The sequence below is a fragment of the Dryas octopetala genome, chromosome 4 (assembly GCF_963921425.1).
Source record: "Dryas octopetala chromosome 4, drDryOcto1.1, whole genome shotgun sequence".
NCBI lineage: Eukaryota > Viridiplantae > Streptophyta > Magnoliopsida > Rosales > Rosaceae > Dryas > Dryas octopetala.
Genome location: NC_141369.1, coordinates 24,824,237 through 24,841,490, shown reverse-complemented (window position 1 = coordinate 24,841,490; position 17,254 = coordinate 24,824,237). Strand labels below are relative to the sequence as shown.

Here is a 17,254-nt window from a genome sequence, read left to right as displayed (position 1 = left end):
ACTCAAGACTCAAGCCTCTTAAGTTATTTATCCATAAGAATAGAAAAGATGATCCGGACCGAACGTCTACTGTTTTGAACACGTGGACGGTTAAGATTTGTTCATAAAATGTGGACGATCAACGGCCGTTGGTCCAGTAAGCTTTCGTTTCAAAAGGCGATTTCGACGGTCACCCAGTTCCACGGTTCCACCACATCACTAGTGTAACAAAAACAAGAGGGCCAAAACCGAAATTGAATCGAATTCACCTCTCTCTCTCTCTCTCTCTCGATCTGCAATTTGTTGCCTCTCTCGCTATACGGTAATTCCAAAACTGAATGAATCCAATGCGTCTTACTTCATTCTGTAAATTTCATTTCATCTAAGTCGTTTCCTTGACTATTATATGATCGATCATCTTTGCACCTGGACATTTCTTTCTGCTTCTTATTTTCACTTCCGTTCGTTTCCCGGGAAATTTCTTATTTAGGATTCTTAGTAGTTGTTTCAAGAATCATATAATTGTGTTTGCTTTGCTTTCTCAGCTTCTAAAGTTTCTTCCTTTTTCTTAAATTTCCGTTTTGATCATCATCATTCATCGCGATCTACACTCTAAATGAGAATACGTGGCTAATATTGTAATTTGAAGAGAAATAAAAGATAAGGGTTGCATTTTTATGGAAATTGCGAGTACTTGAATTCGTCCTGTTTCCCCTTTGTCTTTGATTAGAAAGGTTTCTTGTGGCCAATGTGGTTACATTTAAGTACGAGATTCATGAAATTTTATTGGTATTCTTTAAGTTTATTTTGAGGTTGGTTTCATATTGTTTTGTTCATCAATAAGATTGCATTTGGGGAAGCAATTGCCATGTATATCAACAATGGTATTTCTCATTTTGCATTTTGTATTTGAAGTAAGATTATATGTAGTAAGACAGTTATTGATGTGTTTGTCTTTGTTGGTTATCCCTTTTGTTAGATATGGAGGAAACAAAACCGGCAAAGAGGAAACCCGTTTTCAAAAAGGTTGATCAGCTGCAACCAGCCACTAAGGGACACACTCTGGTTGTAAAGGTTGTTAGTGCGAAGATGGTATTGCAGAAGGGTCGTCCAGATGGGATCCAAGTTCTCCAGATGAGGATCGCTGAATGCTTGGTTGGTGATGAAACAGGAACCATCATTTTCACTGCCAGAAATAAGCAAGGTAGTGTTTTTATTGGCCTTCTATCTTTAACCTGTCATGGTTTTTGTAGATCCGTTTTTCTGTTAACGACATCATTTATAAACAAGAGCCAAGTGTAGTATATCATCCCATCATTTATATATAAATTGTTTATTTCCCTATTTATCTTTTCCTTCATTTTAATATTATCATCCATAACTCATGTTTGCTTGTCTGAACTCCAACAAACAACTGTGGTTTTCTTTACACTTGTTGTATGAAGGACTGCATTAATTATTCTGAGGGGAGTCCTTGAGGAACAATAGTCATATAGAAATTGTTAAGTCCTTGAGGAACAATAGTCATATAGAAATTGTTAAGGTTTGGGTTGCATAGATTGTGGATGAGTTTTATTCTTATTATGACTTGATATTTCTTATGGACAGTCGACATGATGCAAACTGGTGCTACAGTAATTCTGCGTAATGCAAAAATAGACATGTTCCAAGGTGCTATGAGGCTTGCTGTGGACAAGTGGGGTCTAGTTGAAGTGACCGAGCCAGCCAGCTTCACTGTTAATGAAGAGAACAACTTATCACAGGTAGAATATGAACTGGTTAATGTTGTTGAAAAGTGACCTTCAGAAGCTCGTTCACATCCCTGCAATTCTTGGAACCGATTTGAATCAGTAAAGATATGAATTTTCTGGTTAACGAGGTGGCACAGTGATATGTAGTTTTTCTTGGTCCGTGCAAATGTTTCCTTGTACAATGGAGTAAAAATTCTTGAATACAATGGAGCAAATGGTCCGTGCAAATGTTTCCTTGTTTTTCTTGAATCAGTAAAAATTCTTGTTTAGCTGAAATCTTGAAAGTTATATCTATGGGAGTCTACTTGTACAATGGAGGCTGCATATGCCGTTTAACTGCGTACAGCTGGTAATTCCAGTCAAATAGCATGAAAGCAACTTGCTTGGTTATTTATTTGTATTAGACCATGAACTGCTAATGCTATGAGATATCCATATGGTTATTGCAAGTGAAGTTTCTGCCCTGGGTTGTCATTCTAATATTTTCTCTTCATAAATTTCTATTCTATTATTCAAACTTTAAAATAAAAAAAGGATATCGACAAGTTAAGGGATAAAAGATGAGAACTATTTGCTCTGTCTCGAAGCATAAGCTGTTTCCACCTAAGTACCATTCAATTCTGTCCAAAACATGAACAGTACAAGTTCTCGGGACCAATTTCTATTCTATTTAGTGAGACCCTGCAGCAAAATGAAAACGAAAAGAAAAAAAAAGTCCCGCTGTTTCTCCTCTGAATTTCTGAATCTTGAATTTGCTTACAAGTGAGGACGAGCACTTCATTCCGCCTCTCTATTTTGTTGTAGGAATTGAAGGTCCTTCATTTGCATTTGAATAGCTTCTTTTGATAGGGGTTTTGGCTCTTTAACATTACTTATATCACCGCCTTCAGCTACTTTCTGTACCTTGTCCTTGACAATCCGTTGTATCTCAGACTGCTCAACCGATGGAAAAACAGCCTTAAGCATGACATTCAGAAGTCTCTCGTCTTCTTCTTCTACTAGGTCCTTCCCAAAGCAACAGACGTAAATGGCTTCCAGGGCTTTCTCAACCCGAATCTCCATAGGAATAGTTGGAGTAGTAGCGTTTAGCTTTGCCCGTCTCTGCATTTATTCATACATCATTTTCAGTAAGAACCATGTATAGAACTCATAGCCTCACTGAGACACCACACACACCAAACAGCATTAAGCATATATGTATCATGAATTCTTACTCAATGTTCTAAAATCTTGGCTCAACAAGTATATATATAGAGGATGGTTATCTGAGCTAATTTGAATAGCCAAGATGATGAAAAACCAGTGAGGGTAAGCAGTAACCAACCTCTTTTGCCTCATTCATCAAGGCAATGAAATTCTGCTCTTCAAATTCGATATCATTTGAAACCCGCAGCCTCGCCGCCCCTTCTAAAATCTCCTCAGATTTGAGAAGACCAGCACCAACGGCTGTTACCCAACAGCACATTAGAACATACAATGGATCCCCTGCCTGCCCAAAATAAAATCCAACTCAAAACTCCATCTAAGCTTACAATTCCATCTCAGAGACTCAATATTTTCATACAATTTAAATGTGATTAAGCATATGCTTAAAGATTTGATCTTTACACATATCAAAATTTAGTGCAGAAAATAAAATGAGAACTCATTACCCGGCCTCGTCGTTCTTGGAACTCATAAAAAGCTCTGGAATCAGTGGTAGTACACTTCTTTCCCACCCTTCTTCGAAACTCAGCAAAATCAATAGTGTCACCACCGAGGCCTCCTTCATCGCTTAAAATCCTCGCTATTAACCCAACAACTGGGAGCGAACCAATGACCTTGCTGGCAAAGCTAGACACAGAGTTCGGATTGTCCATGTAAGCTCGAACAGTGAAGACCCCATTGGAGTTTGGCACTTTGGACCTGTTGGGTCTCGTGGGGTCGCCATAAATTTGACCCAGATATAGCAGAGAAGGTGAAGTGGGTTTGCAGGTAATGTTATTACAGAGATGGGTTGTGGTGGTGAAGATTTGGGGATTGAAGTTAGGTTTGAGTTTGAGAGAAGGTGAAGTGGATGATGCCACAACCACCATGGTTGTGCAAAACTGGTAGTTAATCTCGTTGATCGTTGATCGGCCTCTCATTTATATACGTTATCTTATCCGCTTGGGAAAATATCAGAAATGACCTTCGGCTCCGGCCCAATTAAAAACATGGGCCGAACCTGCAAGAAATAGGCCCATTCTTTAGAGGCCCAAAGAGTGAGTCCGTGCAACGCTTCGCTGGAAGACGAAGCAAAATGTACCAGCCCTAGAGTAAAAATTAAATTAAAGAAAAAGAATTAATAAACTGTGAATTTGGCGGCACGGCCTCTCTGTAACTGCAACTGCAACTGCAAACCCCCACAAAAATTCTCTGTCTCTTCCCTTCTCATTTCGTCTTTCTATATACTTGGAAGCGGTAATACTCTCTCTCTCTCTCTCTCTCTCTCTCTCTCTCTCTCATTTTATCCCGTCCTAATTTCTCGGAATTTAAATTGTAACTTTATCTCATATATTGATTGCTATACGTTTTGCTGTTCACTTCACGCCTCTTTAAATCTGACGTTATTCTCTCGTTGCGTGTCGCTGTCTCTACGAAACCTTCATTACCAGTCCTCCACTACCAGCATGGGTGCGTATAGCAACGACGGCGTTTTGTTGTCTCCGATATACAGTTTCGCTTCTTCGCAAGACGCCCGACACTGTAAGCAAGTCCACGATAACGTCCATGGCAACATTTATCTCGACCCGGTACTCTTTCTAAGTTTGGCTTCTGATACTCATTGTGTTAAGCACTGCGAATTTTGAATATATTTTTGAATGTATTTTTGGATATATATTGATTTTTCTGATTTCATAAATAGGTAAGGAGTATTTTGAAATTTGGCATTGTTATAAATGTTTTTATTTTGGTAATTGATAAATGGTGAGAATAGTCACATTGAATGATTTTTGTAATTTACTGTGTTTTTCTATGGTTGCAGCTCTCTTTGAAGTTTATTGATACTGAGGAGTTTCAAAGGTAAGTTGAGTTTGTACATCTCTATGTCAATGAAATGTGTATTTTTGTATTAGTACCACTGACCTTGTTTTGTCCTTGTTTGCCGTGTAATTAATTTTTTTCACTGCATTTTAATAATGTAGGCTTCGTGACCTGAAACAACTTGGTGAGTTTTTAATTTTTTACAACCTTCGATTTGAAATCTCTTTAATTATAAATTTTGCAAGCAGTTAATGTCTGCCAATTTTCTCCACCGGCATTTTTGTGGGTATCGGAGGAATTGTTAGTGTTGTGCCAAATATGCACAATTCTAATGTGGATGTGGCTTCTGAAATTTTGATTCGGATATGATATGTTGTAGTTGGACTTCTATTAAATACTTTGTTGGCTTTTTGTAATTGAAGTTTTGTAGGTTATTATGTTGAACTTGCAGTCTGCTTACGTGTCAAACTTTTAACATGTTTCAGGAGTGACGCACATGGTTTATCCAGGTGCTGTACATTCCAGGTTTGAGCATTCGCTTGGTGTCTACTGGCTTGCTGGTGAAGCTGTTCAGAATCTTAAAAACTATCAGGTATAAAGTGTGCTCTATATCATTTCGTACTGATAACTACATAATGTCAAAATTTTTAGGATGGTCTTATAAATGCTTTCATCGCTTCAGGGTTCGGATCTTGGTATCGACCGCTTTGATCTCCAGACAGTGAAAATTGCAGGTGATTATATTTTTGTTTTTAACATACTGCCTCTAAATTGAGTCGTCTGATTACTTTTGTTCATTTAAATTATAGGACTTTTGCATGATGTTGGCCATGGGCCTTTCAGTCACTTATTTGAACGTGAGTTTCTTCCCCAGGTTCGGAGTGGCTCCCATTGGTACGTTTTACATCCTTAAATATAACACACTTTCCTTTATATGCTTCTCTCTGGCATGTTTCCCATCATTAAATGAAAGACGAGGAAAAAAACAGAACCTGTAGTTGGAACCTATGCTTTAGCAATTTCTGTCCTCTTGGTTTTGTGCTAAATATCTATATATGTTTTTGTCTCATATGAACTTTCTAGGTCTCATGAAGATATGTCAGTGAAAATGGTTGACCACATTGTTGATCAGCATCATATTGAGATTGACCCTGAGATGGTTAAAAGAGTTAAGGTTAGTAATAAAATGCCTAAGAGGAACTATCAGTGGTATAATATATTATTTGAAGTTCTCTCTTCAGCTCCAGACTTTGTTACACATGTCACTCTGCTTATGACAAGGTAACAAATTAGATTTTCTGCTCCCATGGCTGATTTTTTTTTTTTTTTTTTTTTTTTCCGTTGGCAGGAGATGATACTTGCTAGCTCTGAATTTGCAATGCCAAAAGTAAGATGCTATGGAGCTCGAGGGATAATGTTTGTTCGTTTTGATATATTTTCTTATATTTTTCCTTTTTCTTTTTAATTTTTAAATAGAGCTCCAAGGAGAAGCGTTTTTTGTATGAAATTGTTGCAAATGGCCGTAATGGAATTGATGTGGACAAGTAAGTGACACTTCAAGGTTTTTTTCTGAATTAAATTATTAATGGTACTACTCATTCGAACTTCGTCTTAATGCTTGTTTATGTAGCTTTTGTACTGGAATCTAATGTTATGAAGATATTAATGATCAACAGGTTTGATTATATTGTCCGTGACTCTCGAGCTTGTGGGCTGGGATGTAACTTTGAGTTTCGAAGGTTCTTATATGTTCTTAAAAGTGAATGAAAAAAAAGAATGTATGGATGATTTTCTAGCTTCGTATATTTTTCCCTCTTGCAGATTAATGGAGACAATGCGGGTTTTGGATGATGAGATTTGCTATCGTGCCAAAGATTGTTAGTATTTTGTAATATTCATTTATCAGATTACTATTTGATTTTCGTTTTCTGCTGCTAATGGTTGCCTAATTTTCTAGATCTTACTGTCCACAAGTTATTTTCCACTCGGGCTGATTTGTATCGAACAGTTTATACACATCCAAAAGTAAAGGTATAAAACAGATAGCTCTTCAGTCAAACAATTTTCTTCTGCATCCCAGTCATATCTCCTTTTCTTTTCATGGTTTATATTTTTTTTCCTCCATTTTCCTGTTTTATGGCCTTATTAGAATTCAAAATGTTTCTATCTGATGGTGAGTTATTTGTTTAGGCCATTGAGCTTATGGTGGTTGATGCCCTAGTGAAAGCAAATGATTACCTACAAATTTCATCTCACATTGAGGATCCCTCTGAATACTGGAAGGTTTCAGGAGCAATTTACTAAATTTTATTTCATACATATTTTATTGGCCTGATTCTTAGAATTCTATGCTTGAAATCATTGAATTGCAGTTAGATGACACAATAATCAGAACTATTGAGACAGCTCCAAACGAAGAACTTAAGGAAGCTAGGGACATAATCCTGCGCATTAGGAGGAGAAATCTTTATCAGGTAAGTTTTGTTGATTACACCTATTCTTGACTCAAAGAAAAATCATAGAATGTTAACATATGGATCTCTTCTGTGGATTGATAATGTTTGATGGCAGTTTTGCAATGAGTATGCTGTACCCAAGGATAAAGTGGAAAATTTCAAAAATGTCACTGCCCAAGATATTGTTTGTGCTCAGGTCCTAACTTAAACTGTTACAACACAATGGGTCCTTTCTATTTCGGCGTGTGTGTGTGCGTCTTCATTGCTAAACATTGTTTTCACTACTAATGCCATGTTACTTAGCAGAAAAATGGAGGAGTGATTTTGAAAGAGGAGGATGTCGCTGTTAGCAATGTCAGGATTGATTTGACTCGTGGAATACATAATCCTCTTGAAAGGTACTTGAAGATGTCCTTTAACATGCCATTTGTTCTACATTCTTGGTGCAACCATTATTATTCATCGAATGATTTTTTCCTTTCTCTCTTGTTTATGCATGTATCTCTTCCAGTATCAACTTTTTCAAGGTACACCACTTGACCTCCTGTTTTTTTTTTTTTTTTGTTGAGTTTTTTATGAAAGAACAAATAGCCGTAGGGGGTGCAAATAGATGAAGTTGAAGGTCTTCTTCGTGTCACTAAAACAAGTTTGGTTTCTCTTTCAGGATTATGAGAGTGAGGAGAAATTCACTATACGTGATGATCGCATCAGTCACTTGCTGCCCACATCATATCAAGATATGATAGTGAGGGTGTACTCCAAAAAGCCTGAGCTGGTCTGTCAAGTTAAATGTTTCCACAGTTTGATCACCATTACTTTTTACTTTTTTTTTTTTCCCTTTCTAATTAACATTTTACCCAATACAATGTAACAGGTTGGAGCAATCTCAGATGCTTTTGAAAATTTTCAGTTAAAGACATATGGGATCAAGGCCCAAGTACATGCAACACCAGAGAAAAAGAAACGCCCCGCCTTAGAGGCAGGCCTTGTTTAAATGATTGTGTTCTTTACTTACCGATCAAGTTGGATATATTTTGTATAGGTGCGATTTTGGATACTCGTTACATTATCGTCTATGATATATTAGTGAAAGGGCTATTGGACATTGTAATGCTTCTAACAAGGTGTTAGTCGTAGTTAATGCTCTTTCTATTGACAAATATGTTCATGTCGGCATGAAATGAAGCCTTTGTTTCAATTTTTGTGAAATGTTTGTATCACAATTGACAATGGTATCTGCTATCTGGAAAAGAAGATAAATCTTATGCTTTGGGAAGGACCTTTGAGTCTTTGACAGGCAGGCTGCTCAAATCACGGGCTCTTCTTCTCTAATCTCTGAACCCTCTCTCCCCGTGAACCCCCCCTTGACTACATGACTAATGGCCTCTCCTTTTGATGCCCAATTAAGTCAAAAAGAGAAGGCCTTCACATGTATATTGATGTTCTGTTCAACAGCAACAATCAGCTACTAGTTCATGGGAAAGGTTACTCTCAATTACAGTATTGTTTTTACCTTTTACACTGATAACTGTACAGGACCCATAAAGTGGTTTTGTATATTTGCATCTCTATTTAATTGAACATAATCTTTTAAAATATTGGGCCAAAATTCTAATACTGGCCACCTGGGAGGTTGACAATTGCTCTGCACCATTGCATTGCACAAAGCGTGGTCCCGATGCCCATGTATCTTTACTTTACCACCTTTGGCTTTGGGGGTCTAACACATTGAACCAAATCCAACCTTCCCTATATGAACCATATGTTCCCAATCATGGAACCGAACATCCCCAGTTTGGCATAGGCATGTACAACCTTGACCACTCGACCCAACCTCTCTTTTCTTCCACTCAACAATAACCCAATTATTTAATCACAAAATCTTGGCCAACCCTAAACAAATTTGGGAGGCAATATTATAATTTTGGGAATTGGGATTCCACACTCACACCTTGACCTTTTGACCTTTTTTGTATAAATGGAGAAACAGAATAAAGAAGTAATTGGTCGGATGCCGTTTCGTGAATAATTAATTAAGTTCCATTTAGTTGCTGAATATTAGCTGATATTTAATTGACGGCTGCATGTTCAAATTCCAGTTTGCAACATGTGGCTATTACATGTTTTTCTATCATTGGTTCAACTATGCAGTCTATGCATGAATAAGATTAAATCCAATCCAATTTTAATCACTGACTACATCTTTGTATGGGTAAAACTGTTAAAGTAATTTTATTGATGACACAAGCATGAGAAAAAAGAAAAAAAAAACGCACATTGACTGTGAATTCCATAAAGAAATAGGAGGCGAGAGAGAGAGAGAGAGAGAGAGGTGGGTCAGAAACACACGTCGTCTTCAGGCAAAATCCATGTGCCCACATGGATGATAGTGAGAGAAACAGAGTAGTATTACTGCTTGGTCTTGGTGACACCATTATAATCCCTCCCTCTTCCTCCTACCTCCTCAACATTAATACAAGCACAGCACAGCGCAACACAAGCAGAAACAGTGCTACACACTCATAGAACCAAGACCCACTGACCCACCACCCCAAACAGAGGCCTTTCCTCCTTGGCTTGGCCTTTTATCACTTGGACGCCAAAAGGGTCTGTCAGTTTTTGAAAATAGGAGTGGAAATGAAGGAGAAGAGCGAGAGTGGCGGTGGGTATGTGAGAGCGGATCAGATAGATCTGAAGAGCTTGGACGAGCAGCTTCAGAGGCACCTGAGCAGAGCATGGACTATGGAGAAGAACAAGAAAAGAGAGGAAGAGGAAGAAGCAGCATCAAGGCCCACTGCTACAAGGCAAGAGTGGGAGATTGATCCCTCCAAACTCATCATCAAGGGTGCGATAGCTCGAGGCACTTTTGGGACTGTTCACCGTGGCATTTATGATGGCCAAGACGTTGCTGGTATGCCCTTTTGCTCTCTGTTATGGAACTTGTTTTGGGGACACTTTGACATTTTGTTTGGGGTTCTGAGTGTGCCCATTTGGTGAAAATTAATACCCGTTTTTTAAAATTCGTTCTTTCCTGGAAAAACTCATGCTTTTGATACACACGTATATATACATGCATATGTGAGACTTCTTCTTGAGGTGTCTCCAACACCAATGTCATGTGGTTTTCAATGCATATGATATTGGCTTCCGCTTGAAACATTTCAGGCATGTTTGGCTAAAGTAGGGATTTCGTTTTTATTATTCAAATTTTTACATGGATGATGGAGATTGAAATTTTGGGTCTCATGGAGATTGAAATTTCTAAAAATATTAGCTCTTTGAAGTTTTTTCTCTAGTTGGGGAAGAATTAGAAATCTCATTGCTTTTTTTTTTCTCCAAATGAAATAGAAGCCCTTGCACGGGTGCTTTCTTAAGGAGCACAAGAAATTGATCATTTACCAGTCTCTGTCTATTATTATTTGGTTGAGGCTGGCTATTATTATTTGGTGTCATAGAACTTTCAGGCTTCTGTCCTAGTCAGACTTAGTGGGGTGAAACGTTCTACTGCTTTTACTTCTGCTAGTTCCTCAAATTCTATCAATATTCTCCAACCGTCCGTCCTTAGGTACGAGTTGAACATAAGTATCAAGTTGAAGGGATGGGTTTCTTGAAGGCTTTGGAAGTTTTCTTCTTGTTGTTGTTTGGAAATTGTTCATCGGCACTCTCACTTATGCCCTTTTGTTATTAATCGTAGTGTGACTTGTGAATTGTGATAGACCCTTGCAGATCTAGCTTCACAATGCCCGTGATTCACAGATGGAAGCAGTTGGCAGTTAAACTGTACTAAGTGCACTTCAAAAAGATGAAAAATGAAACGAACCTTTTGTGTGTCTTTATTTATTATACATATGAACTTATTTTACATCTCACTTTTTGGAGACAAAAAGCTGGAGAATTTAAAGCAATTGCATAGAAATTGACTTAGACTACTTGCTAGCTACTTAACTGCCAAATGAATTTTCATCTTAACAACTCAAGGAAACTGTCATTCAATGTAATTCTATCTAGAAACACAACTGAATAGTCCAAATGGATTATAGTGAAAGCCATAATTAGGTTTGGACCAATGTTTTTAGATGCTTTATATGCTAATTGGGTCGCATTAAGTTTAATATTATGTTTTATATTTATATTTTATGTGTGGTTTTAGCAATTGAGAGAACTTTTCTGCATGTGTGTTGGTAACTTAACCTGAATCATAGAACTATCTATTTGCTAACTCTTAGCTTTCCTTCCTTTTCCAATGCTCAGTTAAACTTCTAGATTGGGGAGAAGAGGGTCATAGATCAGATGCTGAAATAGCTTCACTAAGAGCAGCTTTTACTCAAGAAGTTGCTGTCTGGCATAAGCTTGACCATCCTAATGTAACCAAGGTAACATTTCGTGTCTTCTACGAGCTTTCATGTAACTTTTTAATTAAAAAAAGCATAAATGTAACATTCTTGTAGGTTATCTTGAGTACTTCTTTTGTATTTTTGGTATTTATCTCATTTAACCTCTTGGTTAGACCTACGTGTCAAGAGCATTTACTGTAGTTTCTGAATTCAACATAAATACAAGATGGATGACGCAGTGTTGAAACAAAATTAACTTTGAACTCAATGTCTTATAGTTTTATGAACTTGGATGCTTACGTTGACATTGTTTAGCTTTTTCATGTCAAATCCTTATTTGCAGTTTATAGGGGCGACAATGGGGATGTCGGAGCTACACATACAGACAGACAATGGCCAAGTTGGCATGCCAAGTAATGTTTGTTGTGTTGTTGTCGAATATTGTCCTGGGGGTGCACTGAAAACTTACCTCATAAAGAACCGTAGAAGGAAGCTAGCTTTCAAAGTAGTTGTCCAACTGGCACTAGATCTTGCACGAGGGTTATATTCGCACACCCTATCTGTATTTATTTTGTTCTCCAGATATTTTGATTTATTTAAAAAAATTATATTTCCAGAAATACATGCTAGTTGTTATATATTGAACATGAGGATTGAACTTCTATCCTTTGTATTTCTGTAGTTTGTGCTATCTTCATTCGATGAAGATTGTTCACAGAGATGTTAAAACAGAAAATATGCTTCTGGACAAAACACGAACTGTAAAAATAGCCGACTTTGGGGTTGCACGTGTTGAAGCTTCAAATCCTAATGACATGACTGGCGAGACTGGAACCCTTGGTTACATGGCTCCAGAGGTATACACTTTGATAATTTGAAGTCTGCTATGAACCTAATCTCTCTCTCTCTCTCTCTCTCTCTCTCTCTCTCTCTTTTTAAATAGAAGTTTCATTCCAAATAATGTCATGATCTTTGTAAATTTTGTGTGAGGAGAGGTTTACGTGTATATGTCATTGCCTTAGATATTTGGAGCCAGAGTTCCATAACATAGCTTAGTGCTGATCCCACTATTTTGGCTGTCCCACAATGGACAGCAAACCTATACATGAAACCAATATAATGGATGCATGTTTTAAGGCATTTTCTCATTGCATCTTTTGTCCATTCAATAGCTGCTTCTCTTGAGGTTCATGGCTCTTCATATGGTCCAAAAATGATGCGTTGCTTTATTTAGACTGATGTTGCTCGTTTCAGCTCTTGAACATTTGTTTAGCGATCAATGAGTTGCTTTGCATAAGATCATATTATAAAAAGGTTTCCTTCTATTTCCTCAATATTTCTGTATCTGACCATATCATCAATGACTTGGGATGGGACAGGTTCTCAATGGCAACCCATATAACAGGAAATGTGATGTGTACAGTTTTGGTATCTGCTTGTGGGAAATATACTGCTGTGACATGCCGTATCCAGATCTTAGCTTCTCGGAAGTGACATCAGCTGTTGTCCGCCAGGTAGATAAAATCTGTAAGATCTTATAGTCCATGAGATAAACTAACGTGTGAAAACTTGGCCTTCTTACATGGAAATTAATTATCTACACATAACTGCTCTTAATACAAATCATTGTACATCAGTCATCGTCACAGTTGTAAGCTAAAAGAGAAATCAAACTTCTATGTGAAACTACAGAATCTGAGGCCCGAGATTCCTCGTTGTTGCCCAAGCTCTCTTGCAAATGTAATGAAGCGCTGTTGGGATGCAAACCCTGACAAGCGGCCGGAGATGGATGAGGTGGTGGCCATGTTGGAGGCTATTGACACATCTAAAGGTGGAGGAATGATCCCCGGGGACCAAGCTCAAGGTTGTTTCTGTTTCCGCAGGCACAGAGGACCTTGAAAGATTTGCTCCTTCCTTGTCAGGCAAGAGAGATTGTAATGCTTCTGGAAATTCAATTTGTATTTTATTGAATTGAATAGATCTGAGAATTAAGAAGAGTCAAGTGAATAGAAAACTGTGGAGGCTGTAGGCTAGAGGAGCTCTGCAATATCTGTTACTTTGTTGGACTATAGATTTGTGAAGCTTTTCTTTCTTTTTGCTAAGTTTCATCTCCTACTTTATAAAAAACCATGTAATTTCACAAGCTGGTTATAGTTATAGAGTGAATTGACCCAATTTCAATCCATAATACAAGCTTCGATAGATAAAATATATATGACCGTGGATGTTCTCTCAGTCTTTTTTACCTTATTATACATGCATAAGCAAAATGGGGAACATTGCACTCACACGTGGCATAGTCATATAACAATTAATAATTTTTTTCAATTTTCCATTTTTCCCAACCATTTCTATGATAATAATTTTCTCAATTTTTCTGTTTTCAAGAAAATGGTTTATGCTGATTGTGCCACAAAATACCAAGTGAATACAACGATGTCTATAATATGAATCAATCTGAACTTGGTTTCGGTGATACAATGTGTTAAAAGATACATAATCCAACAAAAAGCTACAATTCTCTCTAAATAAAAATGATAAGTTGGTTGCCGGATCCTGGAATCAACTTACAAACTTAAAAATGGAACACATTAACGCATGGAGCCTCCAAGAAATTTGTTGGCATTGGCTAATAAACCCTTGTATGGGATATCAAGTCCAACGCACAGAAAGGTCTCTAGCCAGCAATCTTGTAGCTTGGATTGGCTAGATTTTCCAGGCCAGAGACTACTTGGATTGACTCTATGACATCACCAACCTTCAGATCTGCCAAATAATCCTCATTTTGTGTTACATATCCAATCACTGCATACCGACCATCCAATATATTGGCATTACTGGGAGTTAGTTCACTTTCCTTCAGTAGCCAAAATATCTGGCTAGAAGCAGAATTGTCCTCAAATTCCTGTCAACAAAATTTGAAAATCATTTAATCAAAATGGGCATCTCATCTCTAGTTAGCCTTCCAAACTGATAAAAATAACATATATTTTAGAGAACAGGAGTGTTCATCTCACATCTCTGGCCATGGCCATCGTTCCAAATGCATTAAATGGAAGCTTTGTTTGAGCCTTGTATAGCCCAAGCTCCTGACCAAATACAAATGTCATAATCAATGTCAATGCAGTGCAAACAAAAACGGATTATAACAATGACTACAAAGATTTGTTAAAATTTTCCAACACACACACGAGAGAGAGAGAGAGAGAGAGAGAGAGTTTACTTCTAAAGTTGCCCCATAAAATGGTGCTTTCTCTCCTTCCACTGAGATTTCTAACGGTATTGTCCTGGTTTTCTCTGTACTTGGATCAATGAAGCCCTCTGCAGGTCCTTCAGGATCACCAGTTTGTACAACAAAACCATCCGCTGCAAGCAAAACCAAGGGAATCTTTAAGCCTTGTCTCTCCCCAAGGGAGCTTAAGAACTTAATGTATTCTTCTCTAGATTAGCAATACTTCAAAAACAGATTCAAATGCATAATCATACATATTTACTCAGAGATGTTACCTCTTTGGATTTCCATGCCATCATAGAAGTGTCTTTCCACCAAGTCTACAAAGTTCCCAGCAGTTACAGGGGCATTGTAACCATCAAGAACAATGCGAAAGACACAATCAGTAAGGGTAGGATTATCCTTGACCTTGACCTTCATATCCACAGTTGCTCTCCCCTTCAATAGAGGCATGCTTTGGTATTCTTCTGGCACTTCGTAAGGGAATCCATCCACCATATCCTCTTCAACACTGCAGAAACCCAATGCCCCAGGAAGATCTCAGCTGCAGTCAATGACAAGGGCATATATGAGAATACACATGTTATAACTGACAATCCTCACACACTTCAACATTTTCCGGGTTCTACTCAACATTAGGGTATAGGTGGTAATTTTTTTTTCTTTCTAATAGTTAAAGCCAACAATACCAGCTCTTTAAGTCTCAGTTTTACCAAGTTTCTTTCTATCACTCATCTCATTAACATTTAGTCATCAACAGAAATGTCTTCTCGTAGATACTATAAGCCTTACAAGACAGCTTCTTTACAACTCATTTGAGAAAATCATACATCTTGGAATTCAATACCTCTATCAGGGAACTCTCAAAATAAGAAAATGGCAGGTACTGCAAATAATTAGGCAGTGAACATGCACAGTTTTCCAAATCCTCACTTTGGCATATATGATAAGTAACATATAGTAATATAGAGTTAGAGAGAGACACATAAAGTTCTTACTTTCTAATTTCTAGCTTATTTTCACACAGTTTGAGCATATAAACTTACCCGCCAACATATTGAAGTAGCTCCTTCTGTTTTGCCACAACTGCATCTCTATTTTTATCCTCCACAATCTTTTGGAGCTCATCCATTCCAGCTTCCAGCTTGGCAAGTAATTCAACTCCATGTTCCTTCTTGGATTCAGCTAACCCAGACACAACTAAAGTCTTCCCCTGCTTCAGGGCTCGAGATGCCTGCCTCAAATTCTACATCATCCAAGCTTAGAAGTATCAGTAACCATCTACTTCAAATTAACACAAAGAAACCAAGAAACCAAGTAGTTTGATGCATTACCCTCTCAACAGAATCGAGTGCTTTGCTTCCAGCTACCTTGAGACTCTCTGTGATATCTTCAAGCGGTTTCTGCACTTCCCTGATAGCTTTATTGTTAATAGGCAGAGCATATCTCAACAATGCTCCTGGGTCCTTTATTGGCGGTCCCGAGATCAGTACAGCCAAATCAGGCAACACTGGGCTAGCCGCATAGGCATTGTTACACCAATCCAATGTGGGAACTCCGGTTATTAATCCGACTGCCAAAGCTATAGAAATCGCACACTCCTTTATCGAAAATGACCTCCCTTCCTGCTCAAACAAGTGAAAATGCTCAATTGGGTCACATCATCTACACTCAACTTTTGCAATAAGGTCTTCCACTACTTAAAGAATACAGTTCATGAAGTTAGTGTGTATTGAAAATCAACCTGATTTCATAACTTTTAAGTTATGACGTGAACATTATATTATGAACAGTTCATACATTCCACATTGAATTCACGGAAGTTGATTGAACAAAATGCTGAATACATCAAATCAAGACAATTTGGAGCACATGTAGATTTCAAGAATACCAATAAAGAAAACAATGTGTAAAATTTGAACTTTGAAAAACCCAGAACCAAAAAGTGGCACCTGTTTGTTCTGGATCTGACATTGAATGGGAAATGGGGAAGAACGGCGGGTTCCGAAGTGGGTATAGGAAATTGGGAAGCGAGTACGGTTGGTGGGTATGGTGATGAATTTGGAGGCAGCTGGAGAGGCAGAGTAGTGGCAGGAGATAATGGCTGCCATTGGAGGCAGAGTAGTGGCAGTACAAGTTAGAGAGTAGACTAGTAGAGTCTACAAATTACAAGACAAATAGCAGATGGGTCAGTTTTGTGTTGCGAGTAAAGAGTGAGAGAGATAGGGGAAGAAGAATAAGGATAACAGATAAGGGTGATTGATTGGTCAGTTGGGGTTAATCTTGCTTGCTCTGTTTGCTCATTTATATATAGAGGAGACTTGTGGCAGCCTGGCGCTCTGGATAAGATTGCATTTCTTTGGATTCTGAGTTTCTGACTCCTGATTTCTCACAATGGATTTCTTTGACCCATTTCCAATTTTCTTTTCTTTTCTTTTCTGTAATGGGCTTTGGGTCTGGTACGAGATGAGAATTTCGACTAGTTTGTGAGGATTT

The 17,254-nt window shown here is 37.9% G+C and overlaps 5 protein-coding genes across 7 annotated transcripts; 3 read left to right on the top strand and 2 right to left on the bottom strand.

Moving 5' to 3' along the window:
• Positions 1-170: 170 nt before the first annotated feature.
• On the top strand, positions 171-2,184 carry LOC147288717 (uncharacterized protein At4g28440-like). 2 transcript variants are annotated; one of them, XM_086240439.1, is made up of 3 exons: positions 171-301; positions 959-1,183; positions 1,588-2,184. In XM_086240439.1, the coding sequence occupies exons 2-3, from the start codon at positions 961-963 to the stop codon at positions 1,776-1,778; spliced, it is 414 nt and encodes a 137-aa protein (XP_086096565.1). In that variant the 5' UTR covers positions 171-301; positions 959-960; the 3' UTR covers positions 1,779-2,184. The 2 variants fall into 2 exon arrangements, with proteins under 2 accessions (XP_086096565.1, XP_086096564.1); XM_086240438.1 differs by lacking the exon at positions 171-301 and adding an exon at positions 665-863.
• A 92-nt stretch (positions 2,185-2,276) lies between these two features.
• Positions 2,277-3,821, bottom strand: PDE329 (calcium homeostasis regulator). The gene is made up of 3 exons (XM_086240437.1): positions 3,383-3,821; positions 3,055-3,219; positions 2,277-2,831 (listed from the first exon to the last, which is right to left on the bottom strand). The coding sequence occupies exons 1-3, from the start codon at positions 3,803-3,805 to the stop codon at positions 2,508-2,510; spliced, it is 912 nt and encodes a 303-aa protein (XP_086096563.1). The 5' UTR covers positions 3,806-3,821; the 3' UTR covers positions 2,277-2,507.
• Positions 3,822-4,053: 232 nt separating this feature from the next.
• On the top strand, positions 4,054-8,394 carry LOC147288715 (uncharacterized). The gene is made up of 20 exons (XM_086240434.1): positions 4,054-4,172; positions 4,367-4,504; positions 4,738-4,775; positions 4,898-4,920; positions 5,222-5,328; positions 5,419-5,470; positions 5,546-5,630; positions 5,820-5,910; positions 6,085-6,123; positions 6,213-6,280; positions 6,413-6,475; positions 6,558-6,613; positions 6,694-6,767; positions 6,927-7,019; positions 7,109-7,210; positions 7,308-7,388; positions 7,499-7,590; positions 7,704-7,719; positions 7,857-7,967; positions 8,067-8,394. Exons 2-20 carry the CDS (start codon positions 4,382-4,384, stop codon positions 8,184-8,186), a joined length of 1,434 nt encoding a protein of 477 aa, XP_086096560.1. The 5' UTR covers positions 4,054-4,172; positions 4,367-4,381; the 3' UTR covers positions 8,187-8,394.
• Positions 8,395-9,640: 1,246 nt separating this feature from the next.
• LOC147288714 (Protein kinase superfamily protein) lies at positions 9,641-13,701 on the top strand. Of its 2 annotated transcripts, none has more exons than XM_086239338.1 (6): positions 9,641-10,103; positions 11,444-11,565; positions 11,870-12,066; positions 12,209-12,383; positions 12,906-13,040; positions 13,164-13,283. In XM_086239338.1, the coding sequence occupies exons 1-6, from the start codon at positions 9,830-9,832 to the stop codon at positions 13,179-13,181; spliced, it is 921 nt and encodes a 306-aa protein (XP_086095464.1). In that variant the 5' UTR covers positions 9,641-9,829; the 3' UTR covers positions 13,182-13,283. The 2 variants fall into 2 exon arrangements, with proteins under 2 accessions (XP_086095464.1, XP_086095463.1); XM_086239337.1 differs by having other exon boundaries at positions 9,647-10,103; positions 13,219-13,701.
• Positions 13,702-13,951: 250 nt separating this feature from the next.
• CYP38 (cyclophilin 38) lies at positions 13,952-17,045 on the bottom strand. The gene is made up of 7 exons (XM_086239335.1): positions 16,711-17,045; positions 16,093-16,383; positions 15,805-16,004; positions 15,034-15,269; positions 14,750-14,892; positions 14,544-14,615; positions 13,952-14,431 (listed from the first exon to the last, which is right to left on the bottom strand). The coding sequence occupies exons 1-7, from the start codon at positions 16,867-16,869 to the stop codon at positions 14,204-14,206; spliced, it is 1,329 nt and encodes a 442-aa protein (XP_086095461.1). The 5' UTR covers positions 16,870-17,045; the 3' UTR covers positions 13,952-14,203.
• Between the last annotated feature and the right edge of the window lie 209 nt (positions 17,046-17,254).